The 21264-nt window shown below is 38.6% G+C and overlaps 1 protein-coding gene across 1 annotated transcript in view; it reads right to left on the bottom strand.

Annotated features, from left to right (window-relative positions):
- Window positions 1-21264, bottom strand: part of dapk1 (death-associated protein kinase 1) — a 63354-nt gene that overhangs the window by 20494 nt on the left and 21596 nt on the right. Inside the window, exons 3-13 of the mRNA XM_060882564.1 lie at window positions 18797-19018; window positions 14339-14477; window positions 13577-13706; window positions 11959-12007; window positions 11834-11860; window positions 10389-10541; window positions 8568-8613; window positions 8391-8480; window positions 8043-8135; window positions 4637-4756; window positions 1999-2097 (exon numbers count right to left, since the gene is read on the bottom strand). Of these exons, the coding sequence (XP_060738547.1) occupies window positions 1999-2097; window positions 4637-4756; window positions 8043-8135; window positions 8391-8480; window positions 8568-8613; window positions 10389-10541; window positions 11834-11860; window positions 11959-12007; window positions 13577-13706; window positions 14339-14477; window positions 18797-19018 (1168 nt within the window). The remainder of the gene's footprint in view (window positions 1-1998; window positions 2098-4636; window positions 4757-8042; window positions 8136-8390; window positions 8481-8567; window positions 8614-10388; window positions 10542-11833; window positions 11861-11958; window positions 12008-13576; window positions 13707-14338; window positions 14478-18796; window positions 19019-21264) is intronic.

The raw sequence follows: 21264 nt of genomic DNA, 5'->3' as shown, positions 1-21264 counted from the left end.
AATATAACCATCTCCCTCCTTTGTACATCTCAATCTAACCTCTCTGACCCTGTCCCCAAAACAGCCAACCTGAGCTGTCCCTCTGATGTGCTTGTTCCTAATCCTATCCATTCTCATCACTCCTAAAGAGAACCTCAACATCCTCATCTCCGCTACCTCCATCTCTGCCTTGTGTTATTTTCTCACTGCTACAGTCTCTAACCCATACAGCATAGCTGCTCTCACACCACTGATTTATATCTAATAAATTAAAAAAACACTCATGGTGAGTACAGTCTAAACAATCCCAAATATGCACAAAACTAGAAGACATTAACCCTTGTGTTGTCCTCCTATACAAATTAGAGCGCTGTCAACTTGACCTTGTCTGTTTTGACTGCTTATAAAAAAATGAACTATATATGATAGCCTTTTTTTTTTTTTTTTTTTTTTAATACCTTTTTAGTCTAACTTGTTTCCAACATATTAACATATATTTTGCTAATTTTTTTGTCATATTTGGTATAATAAACCTCATTAATATGCAAAAATGTAGTATTTTTTACTAAAAAAATTTTTTAGTAAAAAATAAAAAAAAACAACAAATCTTTAATTATTTTCACTATAGAGGCACAAACGTTGATGCACAATTACAGGCTGGTATATTTCAAGGGAAGGAGATTGTTTTGAAACCATTTTGACCATTTTTAATGTCAGCAAATAATAAAACCTGTTTTTTTCCAGGCCAAATTGACTTGAATGCTTATAAATCAAAAATTCTACAATTATCACCATTCTGTGTGTAATATCTATTTTACGCTTGTAATATGTATTTTACCCACCTGATGTCATCTGATCAACCAACAACAGGCTACACACGCACGCACGCACGACCACACCCCCACTCAAAAACATGCCATAATTTCATGTGAATAAAACTTCTTTTACACTCCTTATGTTTTTTTATTGCACATAAAATTATGCCATTTTTTGAGTAAAATAAGCAGAAATTATTAAATATTATTTTGGATAACCACTGACTGATGAATGTCAATGTCAGTGTTTGACTGTGTGTGTGTGTGTGTGTGTGTGTGTGTGTGTGTGTGTGTGTGTGTGTGTGAAGCTTCTTGGTAGATCAGATTTTGTCCCCAGCTGGACAAATGCATCTGACAAGTGTGAAATATTTACAAATGAGAAGCTTTTGTTTTTTCCGGAGGCTTAATGAATTGCAATGCCCACTGCTTGTGTGTGTGTGTGTGTGTGTAGCATCATTTCGGTAGATCATATTTTGCCCTCTGCTAGACGAAGGCATATCAAAAGTGTGAAATATTTACAAATGCTTGAAATGCAATGCCCAATTTGTGTGTGTGTGTTTGTGTGTGTGAATTTGTGTGTGCATGTGTTTTCGGTGCGTGTGTTAGTGGACATTTTACGTGTGCATTTTTGTGTCTGTATGTATGTTCATTGCGCTGAAAAGGGCAAAAGTGTGACCTATTGCCCCACTAAATGTGGCCGAGAGAATATACTGTTCTGAACACATAGTTCAACGAAAATAGACTAAATTAATTTTGCTTGCAAAGTTCACAATTTGGAACAATCCTAGTAAATTTCAGGCAAATATGTGGAAGAAAACCAAAGTTATGACACATTAAATTCTTCCAGCGGGGTCAAAAAGACCCAGGGACAACATGAAGGTTAAGCTTAGTCAGAAATTCTAAAATGTCATTGTCTGATGTTATCAAAGGCTTTGCAGTTCAGTAAGATATGTTGAACACAACTTGGTCGTACCTGGACTTAGAGTTAGGGGATGATCATCTTTTCATTTAATGCTATTTATTTTTTCTGCATTTCTCGCTTTCCATCTCCCCATGTGTTATATAGATCATAGATATATGAGATCAGAGGGTAGTGTTTGACATTCTTTCTTTCAAATTCAAAAATAAGTTTAGAATATAAGTGAGCTAATATGATGAATACACGAAGGAATAGTGAGTGAGAAGTAGGGGGATAAAGACGCACCTTGTCAAGGACTTGGATCTCCGCTCCTTTTCTCATCAAAACGTCTATGATCTGGATGTTTCCACAGCCAGCTGCAATCAGGAGTGGAGGTGTTCCATGCTGAAGCACACACGCACACAGACACACACACAGAAGGAGAGAAACAGAACGGCTTAATTAATCTCACGCAGGGTACCAGCCATTCCTCGTTGTATGACAGGTAATACAAACATGTCTCTAATTAATCAGTGTCACTCTTAGAACTTTGTAATTCAAATGAGTCTTAATTATTATGCCATTTTTGCATTGTAGTTTTCATTGTGGAAAGCAGGCTGTCTGCTGAACTCGGCTTAAACGCGGTTGCTTAAATGCTCTCGCTGACGCCCACGATTACAGCTGTTTATATGTGACTGGAGGTGATTCTCTGGCATGAATAAATGCATGAGCCGTGGGAATGCTCTTTAGAATGCACACACACACACACACACACACAAGCTCCCAGCCATGCATGCATTCAACAGCAAGCCTTGTTTCTCACTCTGCTGGATACATTAGAGTTTTCACGCCGCCTCCTCTTATCTCTTATTCTCCTTAAAGACAAACATCATCACTTCTGCGGTATCTCAACCAGAGGGCAAGAAGCTGTTTTGTTGAAATTTTAAGCAGCACACATGACAACTGATGTAACAGCAAATGGTTTTTCAAATAACTTTCCCCGTTTCACAAAACGTTCTAGAAGTTTTATCTCAAACAGTACATCAAGGAAATACCGACTAGTGAAAAGATGACAATACAGCTCTAAACATTAGACACCCCCTGATGTAGACCATTTAAACACACACTTAAAAGAAAGAAAGTGCAGTAAGTACTGTATATACACTACATTACTACTTTTTTAATGCTGAAAGACTGAGAAGACCTAGAGAAGTATCACTTTACTAAGCAGAGGTTATAACACCAACACGATTTCATCATGATGACTGACATAAAGCTACATAAACATTCATGGAAGCTTTTTTCCAAACCAATTATCTGACATATAGACTGCTTTCGCCAAACTGACATAAGACCCGAGTCAGAGTTATGTTGTTACTGAAGGGTTATTATGAAAAAAACAAACACGTGCTAGCACTTCCGTAAGAGCTTCTTTAGTGTCTGCCAAATTACTGGCAATATCTTTAGCAGTGAACGAAAACCTTGCTACCTGGTTAAATGCTCTTCTTACTCGGAACAATCACAATGCCGTAATGATATATATTTTCTTTGACCCTGTGTGTTTGAAGTTTGACTTCAGTCACGTTCGTCATCACCATACCACAAGTAATTAAACTTCAAAGTCAGCTGTCGTGACGTTCCACAGTAAAACAGCTTGTAAAGTTGAACAACACCCTTTTGTCAGCAAAAAGCAAGAATCAGTCAGGCTGATGATTAAATATATATATATATATATATATATATTTAAGAAATGTTTATGCAGCTTTATGTGTTGTCATGTAGAAGACATGCAGGTTTCATGAAGCGTTATGAAAAGTAAACATGTAAATGAAAAAGTGTTACCAGCCTGTGTTATGTAGACGAGCTATAAACAAACCTGTGTACGGGAAAGAAAAACAAGTCTTATATAACAAAAGATAATGCTGTAACTGCATGCTGACCCTTTTTATCCTATGCAAAATGTCACTTTGTTGCCAGCATGCTCTTGTAAACAACTGGAATTGTGCTGTGCATAATTCGAAATTATGAAACGCAATCTATATTGTCTATATACTTCTCTTCTTCTCTCTATATACTTCGTCTCCAATCCGGTTTGTGACCTTGACACAAAGTCATTAAGTCACTGGCTTTCGGTTTGACTATGAGATGCAATGTGTACACATGAAACACAGTATTTGACTCCAGCTATGTTTATTTAACTGTCAGCTGAAGTATAGTGCGTATCTCTCGTATATCTGTTACGTAGCACCCACCTTTGTTCTTTACATTCTTTTGTCTGTATTTCTACAAACTGGAAACACGTGCCTGATCTACAAATGAATTTAACATACATCAGGTTTGTACCTCAGACAATGTGTGTAGTACAGCAGGCTGCCTCCAGGCAAGTACTAATAAAAGCTAATAGCTAAGACACAAATTCATCATGTTATTTGTTTAATGATGTGTCCAACCTTGATAGAGGCTAATAACAACAATCCAAATGGCCAAAACAAATGCAATAGGTTAAATGCTTAAACCCTTTTTTTTTTAATTATTCGCTATTGAACAGACATTTTTGTGAAGTTAAATCAACTTAAGCGGCCACACTTTCTGTATCTCTGACCCCATCACATGCACAGCCAAGACCAATTAATCAGATAAAGATTAACACCAAGTTACAGTCCAACTCTATTCCAACCTCCTCATACATTACAATTAAAAATGCTCCAAAAACTACACTGAATATTCACGTTGCGCTTAACAGACAGCATGGAAAATGACCGCGACGTCATAAAGTGGTGAAACCGAGACGCTTATCAGCGGGTCAATCAAGCTCGTCTTGGCCGTCGTTCCGTTTGGATTGAAGCCAAGCAGGGACTCCTGAACTGGATTCCTGAGAATTCTATTCAGTTTGCTGTTTTTTTTTAACCTTTTATGTTTTGCTTCCTTTGTTTGTGTGTCTCACCTTATTGGGCTGGTTGATGTCGTAGCTTGTCAGAGAACCTAAGAGGTGCTTCAGACCTGGCACATTGTCATCGTTGATGGCGTGGATGATGGCCTTAATCACAAATGAGTCTTCTTCATCCTGTATAGGAGACAGTGACAGTGAGTAAGATGTAAAGAACTGCATGAAGATGATGTCAAAATGTTTGTGGGGAACGGTGTTTCCTGTATCATGTTAAACACTCTGCTTTGGAGAAACAATAACGTGGCTAGTGAAAATGTGTTACGGAATAAAGAGTAGAATTGAGTACATCAATCAATAGGTAGGGTTGTAGAATGGAAGGTTGGCACGGACAATGAATATTTATTTTTAATTTACTTATGATTCTGATTTTTTATTTCCAATTCATTCACTTTACCACTGTTTAAATATTTTGTGGTATAAAGACTAGATGTGTGCCACATTGCATATTTATGCATAATTCTTTGTATTGTATAGTATATAGGCGTAGTTGTATAGTCGTGTCAGTAGTGTGTTCATACTGAAAATTTCCAAGAAGAAGAAGTGCACTTCAAGTACTCGGGTGATGCACTTATTCAAGTGAAAAACCCAAGAGTGGAATGTTACAAAGAACCCACTCCTTACAAGAGGGGGATACCAGAAGCTGATGATGGAGAGAAAGATTTTCAAGATGGCCCACGACACGCTGGACAACACATCTTATAAAAGTGTCTTTTAGATTTGCCGACATTGTGTGCTCCATTGTACAATGTCTGGAAAAATTCACCATGTTCTGCTAAAGCTTGCAGCTTTGCTGTACATGTTCATGATGGCATTTCCTATCAAACCAGGTATGGCTTATAGTTCTGGTTAGTAAAAAAAAATGTTGGTTCTCTAAAGTTCATAGACTAAATGGTAAAGTACATAGTGCACAGTAATAGTGTGTTAAAATCTCCTTCAACAGTCACAGTCATGCCTAAGTCTAGTTTCATTCTGCCGTTTAACAGTTAAACTCCAAACCAAAAAGGAGTGTATTTGGCTAATCCTACTGAGTAATGGGGGGAGGGTATTGGTGTAGTGGGGGGTGTCTGCTTCTCTGATTTAGATGATGCCTACACTGTTATGAGAGTTCATAACTTTCAAACAAAAGCTGACAGGCTCGACAAGCAGGTCACAGAACAAGAAAGTGGGGGAGAAAAGAGAAAGCAGAGAGCTGGGAATGAAGTGAAGTGAGCAAAAGAGTCTAAAGGATGCATGTGTGCAGCCATGTGGACACTGCTGCATTCCACAGCTTCAGAACACACACACACACTCTCTCTCTCTCACACTAACACAGGGTTATTGAGGATTTAGTTGACCTGAATGTTACTAATATACTGCTTACAACCAAATCCGTTGACTCTTACGGTACCTTCAAGAGCAAGCCAAATTCTTATAAATGTGAGATTTCAAGTTCCTAATTTCCTAAAACGAGGACAGATAGGTCAGTGAAACCATCAACAGGAGAGATCTGACTCTGGAATAGCTCTAACTGGATTATTCCAATTTGGCAAGATGAGCACAGGCTGAGAGATGAAGATGAGGAGCGACATCTCAGCCGTTACATAACGAGCAGGATTTGGCTACCTAAGATGACAGTGATGCCTTCTGCATTTGAAATTAATGGCTAGAGTGAAGAATAATAACCATGTAGCTTTCAAAAGCACCTATCATACACTGCACAGCGAGCAGGATGGGTGTCAAAACTTAACAAGAATAATTGATGACATAGGCCCATTTCCTTTTCAAAACACACTCCTATCCATCATCCCGCCCACACACAGACACACAACAGTGCATAAACACATGAGCTCATTTCCTGGATATACCTTTCTTAGCAGAAGGATGATCAGAGGTGTAGGGGGAAAAACACTTGAGTAACTGGAGGTGGTTTGTATACTTGAGTATTATTTAAGAATATTTATTCTTTCTGTGATTGTCAGTTAAAAAGGTTTACAAATTATGTTAACTCGTTACTTGCTTTATGTACCTCAGTTTAGCAAGTAGTCATTTCAGTTTAGCATCTAATCAAGTTCATCTATGGTATAAAAATGATCATGTCATTTTATATATACTAGCATTAGCAAAGTCATGTATTGAATGAGATGTGTCCTTTGCCTTGCTAGAAGATCATAAACTCCAAAAATCTGAAAATGCATGTTGAGCTAAGTGCTAACCTTACCTGGCTATATTTAAGCTAGGTTGTTTACTTTTCTTTTGCCAGGTTAAGCATAGCTTTGATTCCAGCAGATAACAATATGCTAATCAGCAAGTCTAGCTAATGTAATGCAAGTATTGGTTATTTGTATAGTAGTTTACATCTGATTAACTCATTCTGTATATGACCAGCATGAAAATGCCATGAAGTTGTGACAGTAGCAGTAGCAGAATAAATATAGCGGTAACAACAGCAGCGGTAGTAGCAGTAAAAGCAGTAACAGCAGCAGGAGTAGCAGCAGTAACAGCAGCAGGAGTAGCAGCAGTTAGGGCAGCGGTAGCAGCAGTTAGGGCAGCGGTAGCAGCAGTTAGGGCAGCGGTAGCAGCAGTTAGGGCAGCGGTAGCAGCAGTTAGGGCAGCGGTAGCAGCAGTTAGGGCAGCGGTAGCAGCAGTTAGGGCAGCGGTAGCAGCAGTTAGGGCAGCGGTAGCAGCAGTTAGGGCAGCGGTAGCAGCAGTAAGGGCAGCGGTAGCAGCAGTAAGGGCAGCGGTAGCAGCAGTAAGGGCAGCGGTAGCAGCAGTAAGGGCAGCGGTAGCAGCAGTTAGGGCAGCGGTAGCAGCAGTTAGGGCAGCGGTAGCAGCAGTTAGGGCAGCGGTAGCAGCAGTTAGGGCAGCGGTAGCAGCAGTTAGGGCAGCGGTAGCAGCAGTTAGGGCAGCGGTAGCAGCAGTAAGGGCAGCGGTAGCAGCAGTAAGGGCAGCGGTAGCAGCAGTAAGGGCAGCGGTAGCAGCAGTTAGGGCAGCGGTAGCAGCAGTTAGGGCAGCGGTAGCAGCAGTTAGGGCAGCGGTAGCAGCAGGTAGGGCAGCGGTAGCAGCAGTTAGGGCAGCGGTAGCAGCAGTTAGGCCAGCGGTAGCAGCAGTAAGGGCAGCGGTAGCAGCAGTAACAGTAATTGCTGCAGGAATAAGTTGCAGAAGTAGTATTACAAATATTTAGCCATATGAGCATTCTAATGAGCATGTAATAGCTTACTAATTCCTAATTATTAACCAGAACCAAATCTATTTCCTAATTATGAACCAGAGCCTGTGTTGAGTGTTGAGAAACATGCGGTAACGTCTGTAATAGTGTTTGTGTATTACTGTATCCCACCGTAAACATGTGGCTGAAAAGCATGTGATCAGTCTTCATTAACGAGTCTGTTAGTCTCAGTAAGACTTTTCTCAGCAAGGATCTTACCAGTGTGTCATCACTACGTGCCACGCTCATGTTGCTTCTGGACAGGAAGGAGCGGGAGAGCCGGTTACACAGCGAGATCAGACGCACTGATTGCTGCCAAAGAGGCAAAAATAAAGACTGTTAAATCAATAGGCAGTAATAATAGATGCTCGTGCTTGGGATAACAATATAATCTCTGGTTGTCTTACAAATCATGCAACCCAAGATTCTAAACATGATATTATATATTGCTTCTCAAAAGGTTTCGTCGCCTTATGCTGTCATGTACTTGTATGTCACCAAATAACTGATGTTCCTTGAAACTGCTGTATATCTTTCAAATGTGACTTGCAACTAAATAATATTTACCTTCCATTTCCTCCGTGCTGCAAATTTTTTGAATTTCTCCATATTCACGGCCGATTCCTTGCGACTAAGTGCCTGTTGGGTGTCTTTTGGCTGAAAAAGGATAAACATACATTTAATGAATTTGTTTTCATTTTGTTGTGGTGTTGCTAAACTCATACCACTGACACATGGACAAACCTTAATCCACGGATGCTGCAGACTGTCCTGGATCGTCATTCTTTTTCTGTGGGGGAGGGAAAAAAAAAAAAAAAGAGGTCTGTCTCTCAAGTGAGAACTGATTGGAAATCAAATGTTTTAGTAGCGTCTCGTGTTTGCCACCTCATCAAAAAGTTGTGGGTAAATCGCTGGACAACCATTTTAGCCATTAGCGGTTTTCTCATCACATAACTTGAGGCTGGTGTCTATATAATTTCCATGAAGCAAATTTTGTTAAAATATACATATGAAATAAAATGTTTTGTTTTTAAACACCAATAGGTTGGTGTGTTATCATCCATTTTTGAACATATTAGTAACGTTAGTCTAGTAAGCCTACCTGTTTGTCAGACAACTACAAACAAAAAATAAATAAATATATAAATAAATAAATCGTTTTCAGTGAGTGATCAGAGAAACTATGTGAAGTGAATAGGCTATAAAAGATTGAAATGGTTAAAATTTTCCTCTCTTTGTAGCAGATGTAAATTGACAAACTGAAAGCAGAAGTAACGTGTGCAGTAAATTGTGTTTAAATTTTATTACATTATCAACACACAAAACAAAATATATTAGTATCTATTCTTGCGTAGTATATATCATCTCATTAGCCAAACTCTGTCTTGCTTATTGTGGTTTCATAACCTAATATATCTGCCTAATATATAATATATATGCAATTACCCCAGAGAGCTAAATCTTTCAGTATAATAAAGTTCACACAGCACACAAGAACACGTGAATGAACCAGTTTGGAATTCACATCATTAGTAGATCTTGTACACCTTATCTGGTATTCGTTATGGGTTATACATGCCAAGAAAGAAGCCCTGAAACTTTTGTGCCTGTGTTTTCCTCGTCTAACACGCCTAGTTAAGCTCGTCAGCTAATTAGCAAGTGTTTATAATGTGTGGAAAAACACCACAGTGTAACATGAGGCCACCTGAGAACTGGACTCAGAAAACACTGCATCAGAATATCTCACATCATCCCATGAGATAATAAATCTCCAAACATCAGATGAACTTTAGATCAGCAGGTCAAGTGCCAGAGTGGCAGACAGACTGTTTATACCAAATGAGCATGCAATATTGTTCTAAAAAAAACATCACACATCATCACTAATGGATTCCCACACGTTTCGGGTAAAGCCACATGTTTGTAGTGAGTTTGTAGTCAGGTTTCAGATAAAGACCTCCAGAGAATGATTTTTAGTTCCTGCACAAAACACGTCAGGACTCAATAAGGTCAGAGCAATGTGAAGTGGAACTAAATGGGGGAAGTTTGGAAGTAGAATTACTGAGCAAACGGTCCAGTCAAGTGACCGAACAAAGAGCCAAAACAGGAACTGCTATTGTCCTCAATTTCTGCACATTTAGCTGGTTCCTGGCTATACACTGACTGTTCTCCATTATAAAAGTCTGAGTTTTTTGCTTGAATGTGGCAGATGTAGAAGCGAGTGTGTTTCCTGATGAAAGAATAGACACCTAGGTATCTTAACAATAATGAGTCTTACACAAGTCATTGCTGACTACTTGTTCAAAATGTAACAGCTTGTATTATGTATTACAGCGGTCTATTTTTATTCATATATTATTTTTATCATTTACTTTATCATTTTTTGCACTCATCAGGTCATCAGTGCTTTCGCCCATTTAGTGCAATTCCAAGCATTTTAACTTTAAATTACACTCCATATTTAACTCCTTGGCAACATTTGGTATCGAGTCTGACTCCCCATTACAGGAACAAATCATTGCTTTCTATTTTGGAGATTACACTGCAGATGGCGTTGGCTCTTACTTTGGATCTTTGATAAGGAGACGTGCAATGAAGTCTTTGGCCAGAGAACTGGTGTTGCTGAAATACTCTTCATCGAATTCGTAGTCCACTGCCGACACATTAGCCAGAGTCTCCTGCTTGTTCTCGCCCAGAAAGGGAGAAGCACCGCTTAATCTACGAGAAAAAACAAAACAAAACACCTGTAATATATTGTTTATTCCAGATTTCCAGATGAGTACAGTCAATAATCCTTCATCTAAATAACCTAAAGTGGAAGGACTGCTAAGTAGCAAAGCATTAGTGCTTCAAGTTGGAGAAAATCATTTTGTTTACCAGAGACTCAAAAAGTACCTAATGAATGAGTGTATTGGTGTGTTATAGTAATTCAAAAATATAAGCAGAGAATTAGAAGGAAGAACTGAGACGCAAGCAGATCATCTCAAGTCAACATGGATCCTTCAAGAATTTGGTATGATGAGGAATTTAAAGCATGTGTGCAATTTAGAGCGTAATCCTTTCACATGCCAGCCATCTTTGTTGTTGCTAATTAAAGAGCTAAACTGGACAAATACCAGCAGGTCATTAGGCCAAAGTGAATCATTTTGCTGCCTAATGAAAAATTGTAAATGACTGAATGCATTTTAATCACAGCTGTGCTGGAGAAAACAACCAATTAACAGGATTCCCGAAGGGTTAAGTCGACAAATTTAGAAGCGTATAAAAGCGATGAAAGAAAAAAAAAGGTGTGGATGCAAACAGAAGAGGAAATGATAACAGCCTGATGTGTGACTCTATTTTTAGCTTATTACTGACAGCAGTGTGGGATTGGAGGAGAGCATCTGAGAGAAGGGGAAAGAAATCTCTGTGTTTGAACTGTTCTGGAATTGAACTCTGACTGGGTAAGGCAGGAAAAGCAAGCGTGGGGATGTCAGGTGGAACAAACCACACAAAGGTTAGGAGAAACAGAAGGTGGCATGACAACAGGAATAGCAACGACAGAACAACAAAAAAGAATAGAAATATGTGAGAAACCACCTTTACATGCTACACTGTGGGTTACTGAGGGTTTGCTCAAAGAGCTTTATCGATATTGTTTGCATTAGGGGTGGATGGAGGTGCAGTTTGCGTGGACCTTATCTCCAGCTGTAGTCAGTTTCCACTGTTTCCGTTAAGTCATCAGACACAGAAAATTCTCCAAAAGGGACACCACACTATTTCATGGGATACTTTTTTTTTTTACATTTCTACACACAAATTAATCTACTATTATCTATTAAACTCTAGCAAAGATCAAATTCCACACTTGATATAATTCCCAATGTAGACTAATAGGCTGCTGGAATTGCAATCATTCTGCAATCATCTCTTTATTTGTAAAAATGCAGCACACACTCACAAACGTTACTCAATGCAGACGAAAAAAGAATAACTGTAAGTGTATTTCACCATCATAATAAAATACTTACAATATGTAAGTAATCACACCAACACTCCTGAGGGGGAAAAAAAAGAGAGGACAAGAACTCATGAACTAAAAGGATAATTAAGTAAAATTATCTGAACTAATTTTTTTTGTAGTGTGTTTTCTTACCACATGTCTGCCTCAAGGCCCAGTGGCTCATAATTTACCACTTCTGGAGCTGCAAAACAGAGCAATATTTTAAACCAAAACGTCTGAAAAAACACGTCAGGAACACGATAAAATGGTGAAAGGGGGTGGGGGCTTCTGTTATTCACACTGAAATATTAGAGCTGTGAAATGAGTCATTTGGTAAGAAAGTGGGGAAATCTCAGCTTCTGATGTGTGAGTGATAAAAACAGAGATTCTGAATATGGCGTCTATGAGCTGATTCTAAATAAAAAGGAAGTCTTGCTGTGAGCTTCATCAAATTTAGGGTAAGTCCAGACCAGTGGAAACTTCTAAGCAGAGTACTGAGTATAAGGGGGATATAAAACTTTTTTCTCAGCTTACTCTCCATGCCTCATAACCTTAGAATAGAAAAGATTACCATAGACAGGAAATTTAATAGTTTACCTCTACTACCTGTACTGAGAAAAAGAAAGGGAACTATGTTGAGGTAGAGTTCATTTATAATGGAGGTCTATGGGCAGCTATTGAAATTTTTCATGTGTGATTTAAACATGTGGTGTTCAAAAATATTTAACACCTTCTGCCCAATCCCAATCAAGAATTCAGCATTTCTATGATTTGGACACTTGCCTTTATGTCGTTTAATAAACCTCAATTGTATATAGTCACTTATTAAATATGAACAAAATAGCAAGTGCTCATAAGCATAAGTACAAAGTTAAAAGGCATTATGTCTATATATATTTAAACAAAACACTCCAGTTACTTATTTCCCCTCACTGTAAATAATTTTATCTGACTTTCAGTCATCAGAGAAATGGAGTAAAAAAAAATTCTAGTTAACTGCAATACACTGGAGGTTTTGTTGCATCCATTTTCATCTGCACTTGTGCTGAAAATGGGGTTTTCTGTTCTTTTCTCAGTACAGAAAAAGTTGAAATTAATGTTTGTGGTAAACGCTACATTTATACCAATGGGTTTCAAAAGTTTGATTCAATTTTTAAGATGCTAACGTTTTGATTTTATGCTATTGATATTTAATACAATAAAAAAAAACAATCTTATCTCAGAACTATTGCTTTAATGACACCATATGTTTATATATAGGCAGAACAGAGTAAATACTGCAGCTGGGTATTGGCTTGTTGTTTTCATGGCCTTGTTTTGAAGGTAAATCAGGCAGAGATGCCACTCTTCAGTGTCCTTCGGTTAATCTGGGGAGATAATTGTTTCTCTATTAGCTCTGCTGTCTCATCACGCCCGGTGGCTATGTTGGCTGCCATTCAAGCTAAGCTGGGTGACGTGCCAGAGAAACAGACTGGGGGGGTTAGGAAGGGTGGGGCTACAGCTACAGAGTTGACTCATGAGTACAACAAGACATTTATGTGGTTTGGATCAGACTGTATTGAGTGTTACTCAAAGCCAGAGTCAATATCCAGAACATGGCCAATGAGTCCTCACATGAACCACGGCGATGTTCCAAGACATTGGGATTTGATCCACTTTAAGTCTCTGTAGTTATGTCAGGCTGTTGGTTCAGATTACGATAGAAGGGAGTGGAGGAAAAAATGGGACAGAATGGGAATTGCTATGCTATTCAATCTCTCAAAAGACTAACCGACAAACTCTGGAGTGCCAAAGATGTTTTTAAAATCGTTGCTAAAATCGATCTTGTGCGCCAGGCCGAAGTCAATGAGCTTAATGCGTGGGTGAGGCACGTTCCTATTCAGCAGCATGATGTTCTCAGGCTGGAGAGAAGAGAAAAAAAGAAAGAAAGTTCCAGTCATTTAAATGACAAATGTGATCAGTGCAGAAAAAGGAAGGAAAAAGGCCACAACAACAACAAAAAGTGAACAAGGGATAGAAGAAAAAAACATTATGTGTACTAATAGTGCAGTAATAGTGATAGTAATAGTGCACGTGAGACAAAGGCTCAGGAAATATGACATAGCACATGGAAATCACATGCAAAACTACAGAAGCACTTTCTAGAAAGCAGAGTCCTATCTGAGCTTAGCAGAAAGACATTTCTGTCTGGATGTTCCATAGGAATTACACTTCCTGTTTTTAGACTGCAGTATTCAGCTCAGCTAACTTCAAAATATCAAACTGAAACGTTAAAAAAATTGCTAAGAATTCAGGCAGAACTTATTAGACAGTCAATAACAGTTGATGGGTTAGGAGTAATGTGGATCAGTTACATGTAAATCAGGAGACATGTTTAACATTTATTTCATGACAGTTACTATGAGACTTTAAGGCAACCATGAAAGAAGAAAAAAAAAAATCACGTCATTACACATTCTCTTAGATGTTGTAACTGTAATGCTGACAACACCAAAGGAACAAAGGCATCAAGTAGCTCAAACTAGCATGGTACCTTCAGGTCAAAGTGAGCAATATGTTTGGAGTGCAGGTAGTTGACGCCATCCAGGATCTGTTTGAGAAACTCGGTGGCCTCCTCCTCGCTGAGAGACTCCTTCTCGGCCAAGAAGTCGAAGAGCTCTCCACCTGCCACACTGAGAACACAGGGAAAACACTGGTCAAAGGAGAGCTCTAGTACAGATTAGCCTGCTCTCAAATAACCTGTTTACACCAAGTGAAATTTAAGAAAGTTATATGTTTAAAAAAATAGAGAAAGTTCAGTACAGGATTTAGGAATCAACAGACTGAGCTGCCAAGATGCATGGAATGTGTCCAAGACAGTAATCTGACAACTCGTTGAAGGCTAAATATCCTAAGTGGAACAAACTCAACCTGTAATAATGACTACTTTTACAACTAATAATTCTATGAACTATTTGATTTAATAATATACTTCAAAAGCAGTTATATATATATATATATATATTTATTTTCAGCATTTCTATCAACTAATACTCAACTAGAATTAATTAAATTCCAAGCTATCACTAGCTTAAAGATAACCATTAAAGCGATTTGATGAACTTGAAATTAAAGCCCAATATCCAGTGATTATCTTGCTAACTGAAATATTCTGAAGCTACATTCATTTTATGAGCCAGATTTCCCCAAGGCAAATTACATTGTTGTGATGACTTAAGGGCTTGAGGTTGACTCCCTGAACTCAAAGAATCGAGTCATCTGAGGATCGCTGTAAACTAAAAGCAGCATGATGACTTGACACACAAAATATTATAAATAATTGTATAGGTTAAGAAAATTAAATCTTTATGAAATGTTACTGGAGTAAAAATATATCAGTATTTACATGTAAATCAATTTAAACCGACTCAAACTACCCATGCTACTAAACACTGCTACCCAACACTGCGTAATGTACATTAATGCAGGATTTTCATCTGAATAAAACATTCAAAATCCAAATAATGATGCAGTATAAACCAGTTTGGATTCAGGACAACACTTCTTTGATCAAAACAGTACAAGAGAATATATTCTGGCAGGGTAGGGAAGCTTGTTTAAAAGCTTTATAAATCTGAGATACAGTTGAGCAACCTTAATAAGGAGAATACTTGGAGGTGAATAAGCGTGGTTCAACATGGGAACACAGAGCTTTCACCATTTCTTATACTAGTAAAAAAGAAAAAATAAGTTGATTTGTTCCTCACATCAAAGCTTATGTTATGAGACCAACAGCAGAGTGGAAGGTAAATGTGCCTATACCTTATAGAGCTCTGGATATACTTTGTTTGCTTTGTTTGAAGCATATAATTATATATATATATATATATATACACACACACATACATACATACATACATACACACACACACACACACACACACACACACTCACCAGCCACTTTATTAGGTACACCTGTCCAACTGCTCGTTAACGCAAATTTCTAATCAGCCAATCAATGGCAGCAGCTCAATGCATTTAGGCATGTAGACATTGTCAAGACGATCTGCTGCAGTTCAAACCGAGCGTCAGAATGGGAAAGAAAGGTGATTTAATTGACTTTGAACGTGGCATGGTTGCTGGTGCCAGACGGGCTGGTCTGAGTATTTCAGAAACTCCTGATCTACTGGGATTTTCACGCACAACCATCTCTAGGGTTTATAGAGAATGGTCCGAAAAAGAGAAAATATCCAGTGAGCAGCGGTTCTGTGTGTGTGTGTGTGTGTGTGTGTGTGAGAGAGTGAGAGAGAGAGAGAGACACTCTACTCCCTAACACATCAATAACGAAATTTGTTGATGTTAAATTTTGTCAATTAATTGTCTCAGTACTAACAAGATGCATCACACTCCTTGTCACTGGATTTAAGCTTGGACTTGTGTCAATGGTGAATCACCACTGAAAATCCATTTAAGTCCAGATTTAATAAAGAAAAATATCTATGATATATTCCACATGAATTTTTGCAAAACAAAAGGCACGGATAAGACAGCGTCTGTAAACGGTTAGGTTTGCCAATTAAAAACGTTAGCCAAGCTGTAATCATGGCTTCTTTCCGAGAGCTGGCAGGATCTGGATGGGCTTATGTAGGAAGAGGAAGCAGTGCAGCAGCTGTGCAGTGATGACTATGATCATTTGTGCAGCTTGTGATGAGGTGCAGCTGAGGTCACCACCAGTCACCCTGCTACAAAAACAAGTGCTCCACATAGGTTTCTGTTCTCCATTCTGAAGAAAATCTGAAGAATCTTCAAAAAAAAAACCAACTCCTCACTTCACTAGAAATGGATGGTGGTGTTGTGTAAGGATTACAGCAGGATGTTTAGTTATGCCCCTTCTCCAGGGTTGCATATGAGGAAACAAAGTGAGCAGCACTAATGAATTATATATAAATATGTGAGCTCAGAGAATACAATAGTTCATTGTACTGTTTACAAAACTAACAAGAGGAAATAATTTATAACTGAAAAACTTAAAACAAAGAAAACACACACAAAATTAACTCATAAGACTTATGATATGATTAGGTGTACCCATGTCAGCATCATTGCAATGTCACAATTCAACATTCCAATAACACTGAATGAGGAAACATCAGAAAATAATTACCATCCTGTCATAAAGGTATTTAACTCATTCACAGGAAAACTTGTATCCGTCATTCTCAAAACTCATTTGAATGCCAATGTTTTACCTGCTATTCTAAAGCAGAGACAGCCTTGTGCAATCACATACAAGTGCATGACGGCATTTACTCTAAATCCCTCAGATAATTTCATTTCTTTGTTTAACAGAACTCTGGAAAAAATGAACAAAACAAATTTTTAGTTTTTCGAAGCATATTCATCTTAATAAAAATACCAATCAGCCTTAAATTGACATTCTGCGACCCCACACAAAACCCGACTAATGACTAAACGGTGAAAAATTGCCTCCTTAGTGAAGTGTTACATATTCCACTAATGAAGGTCAGCCACTACAGTGCATCAGCTACAACAAACACTAATTCTTTCTCCTGTTAAATGGCAGCATTTCTTTCATCTCTACTGAATTGGCATCTTTCAAGGAATTAAAATACACATTGGAGTTTCATTAAATTCATTGCAATTTTCAATATTTTTCATTTAGGCGTAAAAAAATTACAGTTCATGCCAATTATACGATTTGAAGCTGATCATCCCAGGTTCATGCTAGCAAATCTCCTTACATGTACATTTACACAACCTCATGCTGTTGTTGGATACGAGTGTTTTTCTGAACGAACTAGATTTTCAAGAATACCACATTTCCTGAGTAAACCCTAATGAAAAACAATTTACAAATAAGTGTGTTTGGGTCCGGTTTAGGTTGGAGATTAGGATACTCTATGGCACTCTTTTAGCACAGAAGCTATGCAGTGTGCAGTCATAACACACTGACCTATAGAAGGCTGTTCAAATAAAAGCTTAACATGCAAACAAAGACACCACGACACACGAAGTTGTTCCCAAACGGCATGTTAATGTAGTTTACCGCAATTAATCTTAGCAGTAAAACATAATTTAGCCATTTGTCTTTGTGGAACGAGCTAGGGAAAATGTAATAGACATTTAAAGTGTCTTTCTAGTCGGTGTGTGCTGCTAAAAGTCTGTATATGCGTGTGACTGGAGGAACCTGCCAGGCCGGTTCTGCACCTGAGAAACTGGTTCCTCAAAAGCCATGTGACGTGCTTGCCTTGAGGCCAATGTAACGGACTGATTGTATTAAGGGTTTGCTTCATGAATGGCTGTGCTTTGGCGGAGTAGCTAAAGTGTACATACTTCTTACAGCTGCACAACAGACCTTTTTACTTTTAAACAATAAAAACATCTGGTGTGGAGAAATAATACAGCATCTGGCATAAAAAGGAAGGAAAACAACTAACAGTATAATCAGTTCCACTCAGTTTTATTCCCCCCTCTGACCAGTCAAGAATCAGAGCATTTCATTTCATTTAAGATTTAGACTCATTTGACATTTCTGTAAATTCATTTACAAATCTTGTTTCTGTCTGCAGGGGGGCACGGTGGTTTAGTGGTTAGCACGTTCGCCTCACACCTCCAGGGTCGGGGTTCGATTCCCGCCTCCGCCTTGTGTGTGTGGAGTTTGCATGTTCTCCCCATGCCTCGGGGGTTTCCTCCGGGTACTCCGGTTTCCTCCCCCGGTCCAAAGACATGCATGGTAGGTTGATTGGCATCTCTGGAAAAATTGTCTGCAGTGTGTGAGTGTTTGATTGTGTGAGTGAATGAGAGCGTGTGTGTGTGTGTGTGCCCTGTGATGGGTTGGCACTCCAGGGTGTATCCTGCCTTGATGCCCGATGACGCCTGAGATAGGCACAGGCTCCCCGTGATCCGAGGTAGTTCGGATAAGCGGTAGAAGATGAGTGAGTGAGTTTCTGTCTGCATTTTTCAAGTCATGAAAGAAATGTCTTATACTCACAGCTCGAGAATGAGGATGACCTCGCTCTTGTTTTCGAACACGTCGTGCAGAGTGATGACATTGGGATGCTGGATTTGCTTCAGGATGCTCACTTCCCTCTCGATGTCCTCCTTGGACACTCCACGCCGACTCGATTTGCTCCGACGCTTCTTGATGAACTTTGCGGCATATTCCTGTCCGGTGATCTTCTTGCGACATTTCTTCACTACAGCAAACTGACCACTGGAGAAGAACAGAACAACAGATTTGTGGTTAAATCATTGCACTGGTTGAAAAAAAAATTAATCCTTCATCCCGATTGGAGAACAATTGACTTATTAACACGTCATTATAGTTTGTAATAAAAGTATCAGCATGATTATGTGTAACGTCATAAAGCAAGAATTGAGGACAATGTGAACTGCAGAATCTCTTCAACTGGGAAAGAGCTTTTTATATCCTGCAACTTTGAGCTCTGTTCTCAGTCTGCAGTACTTCACAGTCCTATTCTACCACATTCACAGCTCCTCTCAGTCACGATGCAGGCTGTGAACAGTTTCCAAGATGCGGTGCCACTGCCAGAAGCTCACAGAAACCCAAGTCGAGAAGACATTGTGTAAAAACCAGACATGCTGCTAATCTCAACTCAGCTGATAGAACAGGACAATTCTGGTGTTTCACTGATTGAATCAGGACCTTAATTTAAAACATGAATAACTAGAATCTATTTGTATGCATTTTCAATACAAAGTCTATGCAGTATAAATTTGTTGAACAGCTGTATATAGACTTTTTTGCGGAAGGTAAAAACCAAATTGCCTTGGGAAAAGGAACGTTTCAGAACAATGTGGGGAAGGAAGATAGTCCTTTCACTGGAGCTTTCTCATGTTAATGACCTCTATTCTAATGGCCTCCACCTTTTGTCACCCAAGCACCAAAAAGACCCACAGCAGATAGAGACAGCACCATTTGCATTTTTATCTTGCCTTCAGAGACAAATCAATGTTTTATGAAAGAAACCACAAAGACTTGCTTCACAAAACCTGGGAGTCGTTACATCACCTGACTGGAATGCTTATATTAGAGATATTTGTCTTAAATTGAGCAAAAATTTTAATTCTCTATAACAGTTTATTAATGTGATCAACTGAATGCTTAATCATTTCAACAGTACAATCTAATTCATAGAGACTTCCACATAAATCTCCATATAATGCAAGCTACTACTGATAATTGGCAACAAACAACAGCAAAAAGTCTAGTTGTGGACATCTGACCAGCACCTCTATAACTTCAATATCAGATGCATGCAATTGTATAGGATGTTTCTCAGTGTTGTAGCATTACAAATCCTCTTCACTGGAACTAAGAGGCTGAAACCTGTTCCTGCATGACAATGCACCCTTGCACAAAGCAAACTCCATGTAGATATAATCTGCCAAATTTGGGGTGGAAGAACTCGAGTGTTCTGCACAGAACCGTCACTTCATCCCCAATGAACACCTTCGGGAACCTACACTGGACCCCAGGCTTTCTTGCCTTAAATCAGTGCCTGACATTAATAATGCTCTTTGTGGCTGAATGAACATAAATCCCCAAAAATCAGACGGGTGGGAAGCAAAGAGGGACAAAATCTGGAATATGATGTTTTCTAGTGTCTAGGACAATGACAGTAAGAGGTAAAGCTGTTTCTTCACACTGGAAGTCTTCAGGACTTTAGTCTGCTCTTTAAAGTTTCTTGGTAACAAGCTCCGTATTTCTGCCTTAATAACTTCAAAAGAAAGGGGATGACATTTGTAGCTGCTATAATGCAAGTGAAACAGGAAACAGACAATAAGCAGTTTCTCCAGATTTTCACAGATTTTTTTTTACTGAGCGATGATTCAGACATTTAAGATCACACCAATGGTGTTAATTCCAGGTGAAAGTAGTTTCCAAAATTGGTCCAGTCTGATATTTCTCCTGACTGTGTATATAAAGTAAATTCAAGTAAATAAAAAGGTGCTTACTCACTCTCTGGGCCAGTGGGAAACTTGGCATTGTTTACTGAAACTGAGGAGTTTAGGGTGTCATCTGGCACAAACAGAAACCTCGTGTATTTTTTTACTGCTCTGGTCTGTCATTCATCATTAATCAGTGATTCAAACAAAACTTCCATTAGCAAAGTATTCATTTCTGAAGAATGTAATTAAGACACGATTTGATAAGATGGTGGGGAAAAAAAGGGATTTAAAGACTACAGATTGATTAATTACAAGAATTATCAGGCTAAGGCTGAAAAATGTAATAATCCTCTATAACTGATATTTTGTGTATTTTTGCATGATTTTGTAACTTGAGTGGTCTTCATTGTTTGAAGTGGGGAAATTTGGTAACCTCTGTCTCAGCCTTTCAAATTCTGGAGGAAGATAGAGTTTTGTCCTCAAATAAGGATGTGATGTGAACATAAAAAAGTTTTTATTTTATTTATTTATTTATTTATTTATTTA

Source organism: Tachysurus vachellii, chromosome 12, assembly GCF_030014155.1.
Source record: "Tachysurus vachellii isolate PV-2020 chromosome 12, HZAU_Pvac_v1, whole genome shotgun sequence".
Lineage (NCBI taxonomy): Eukaryota > Metazoa > Chordata > Actinopteri > Siluriformes > Bagridae > Tachysurus > Tachysurus vachellii.
Note: the sequence above shows the minus strand (reverse complement) of the source record. Positions and strands in the feature narration are given on the sequence as shown.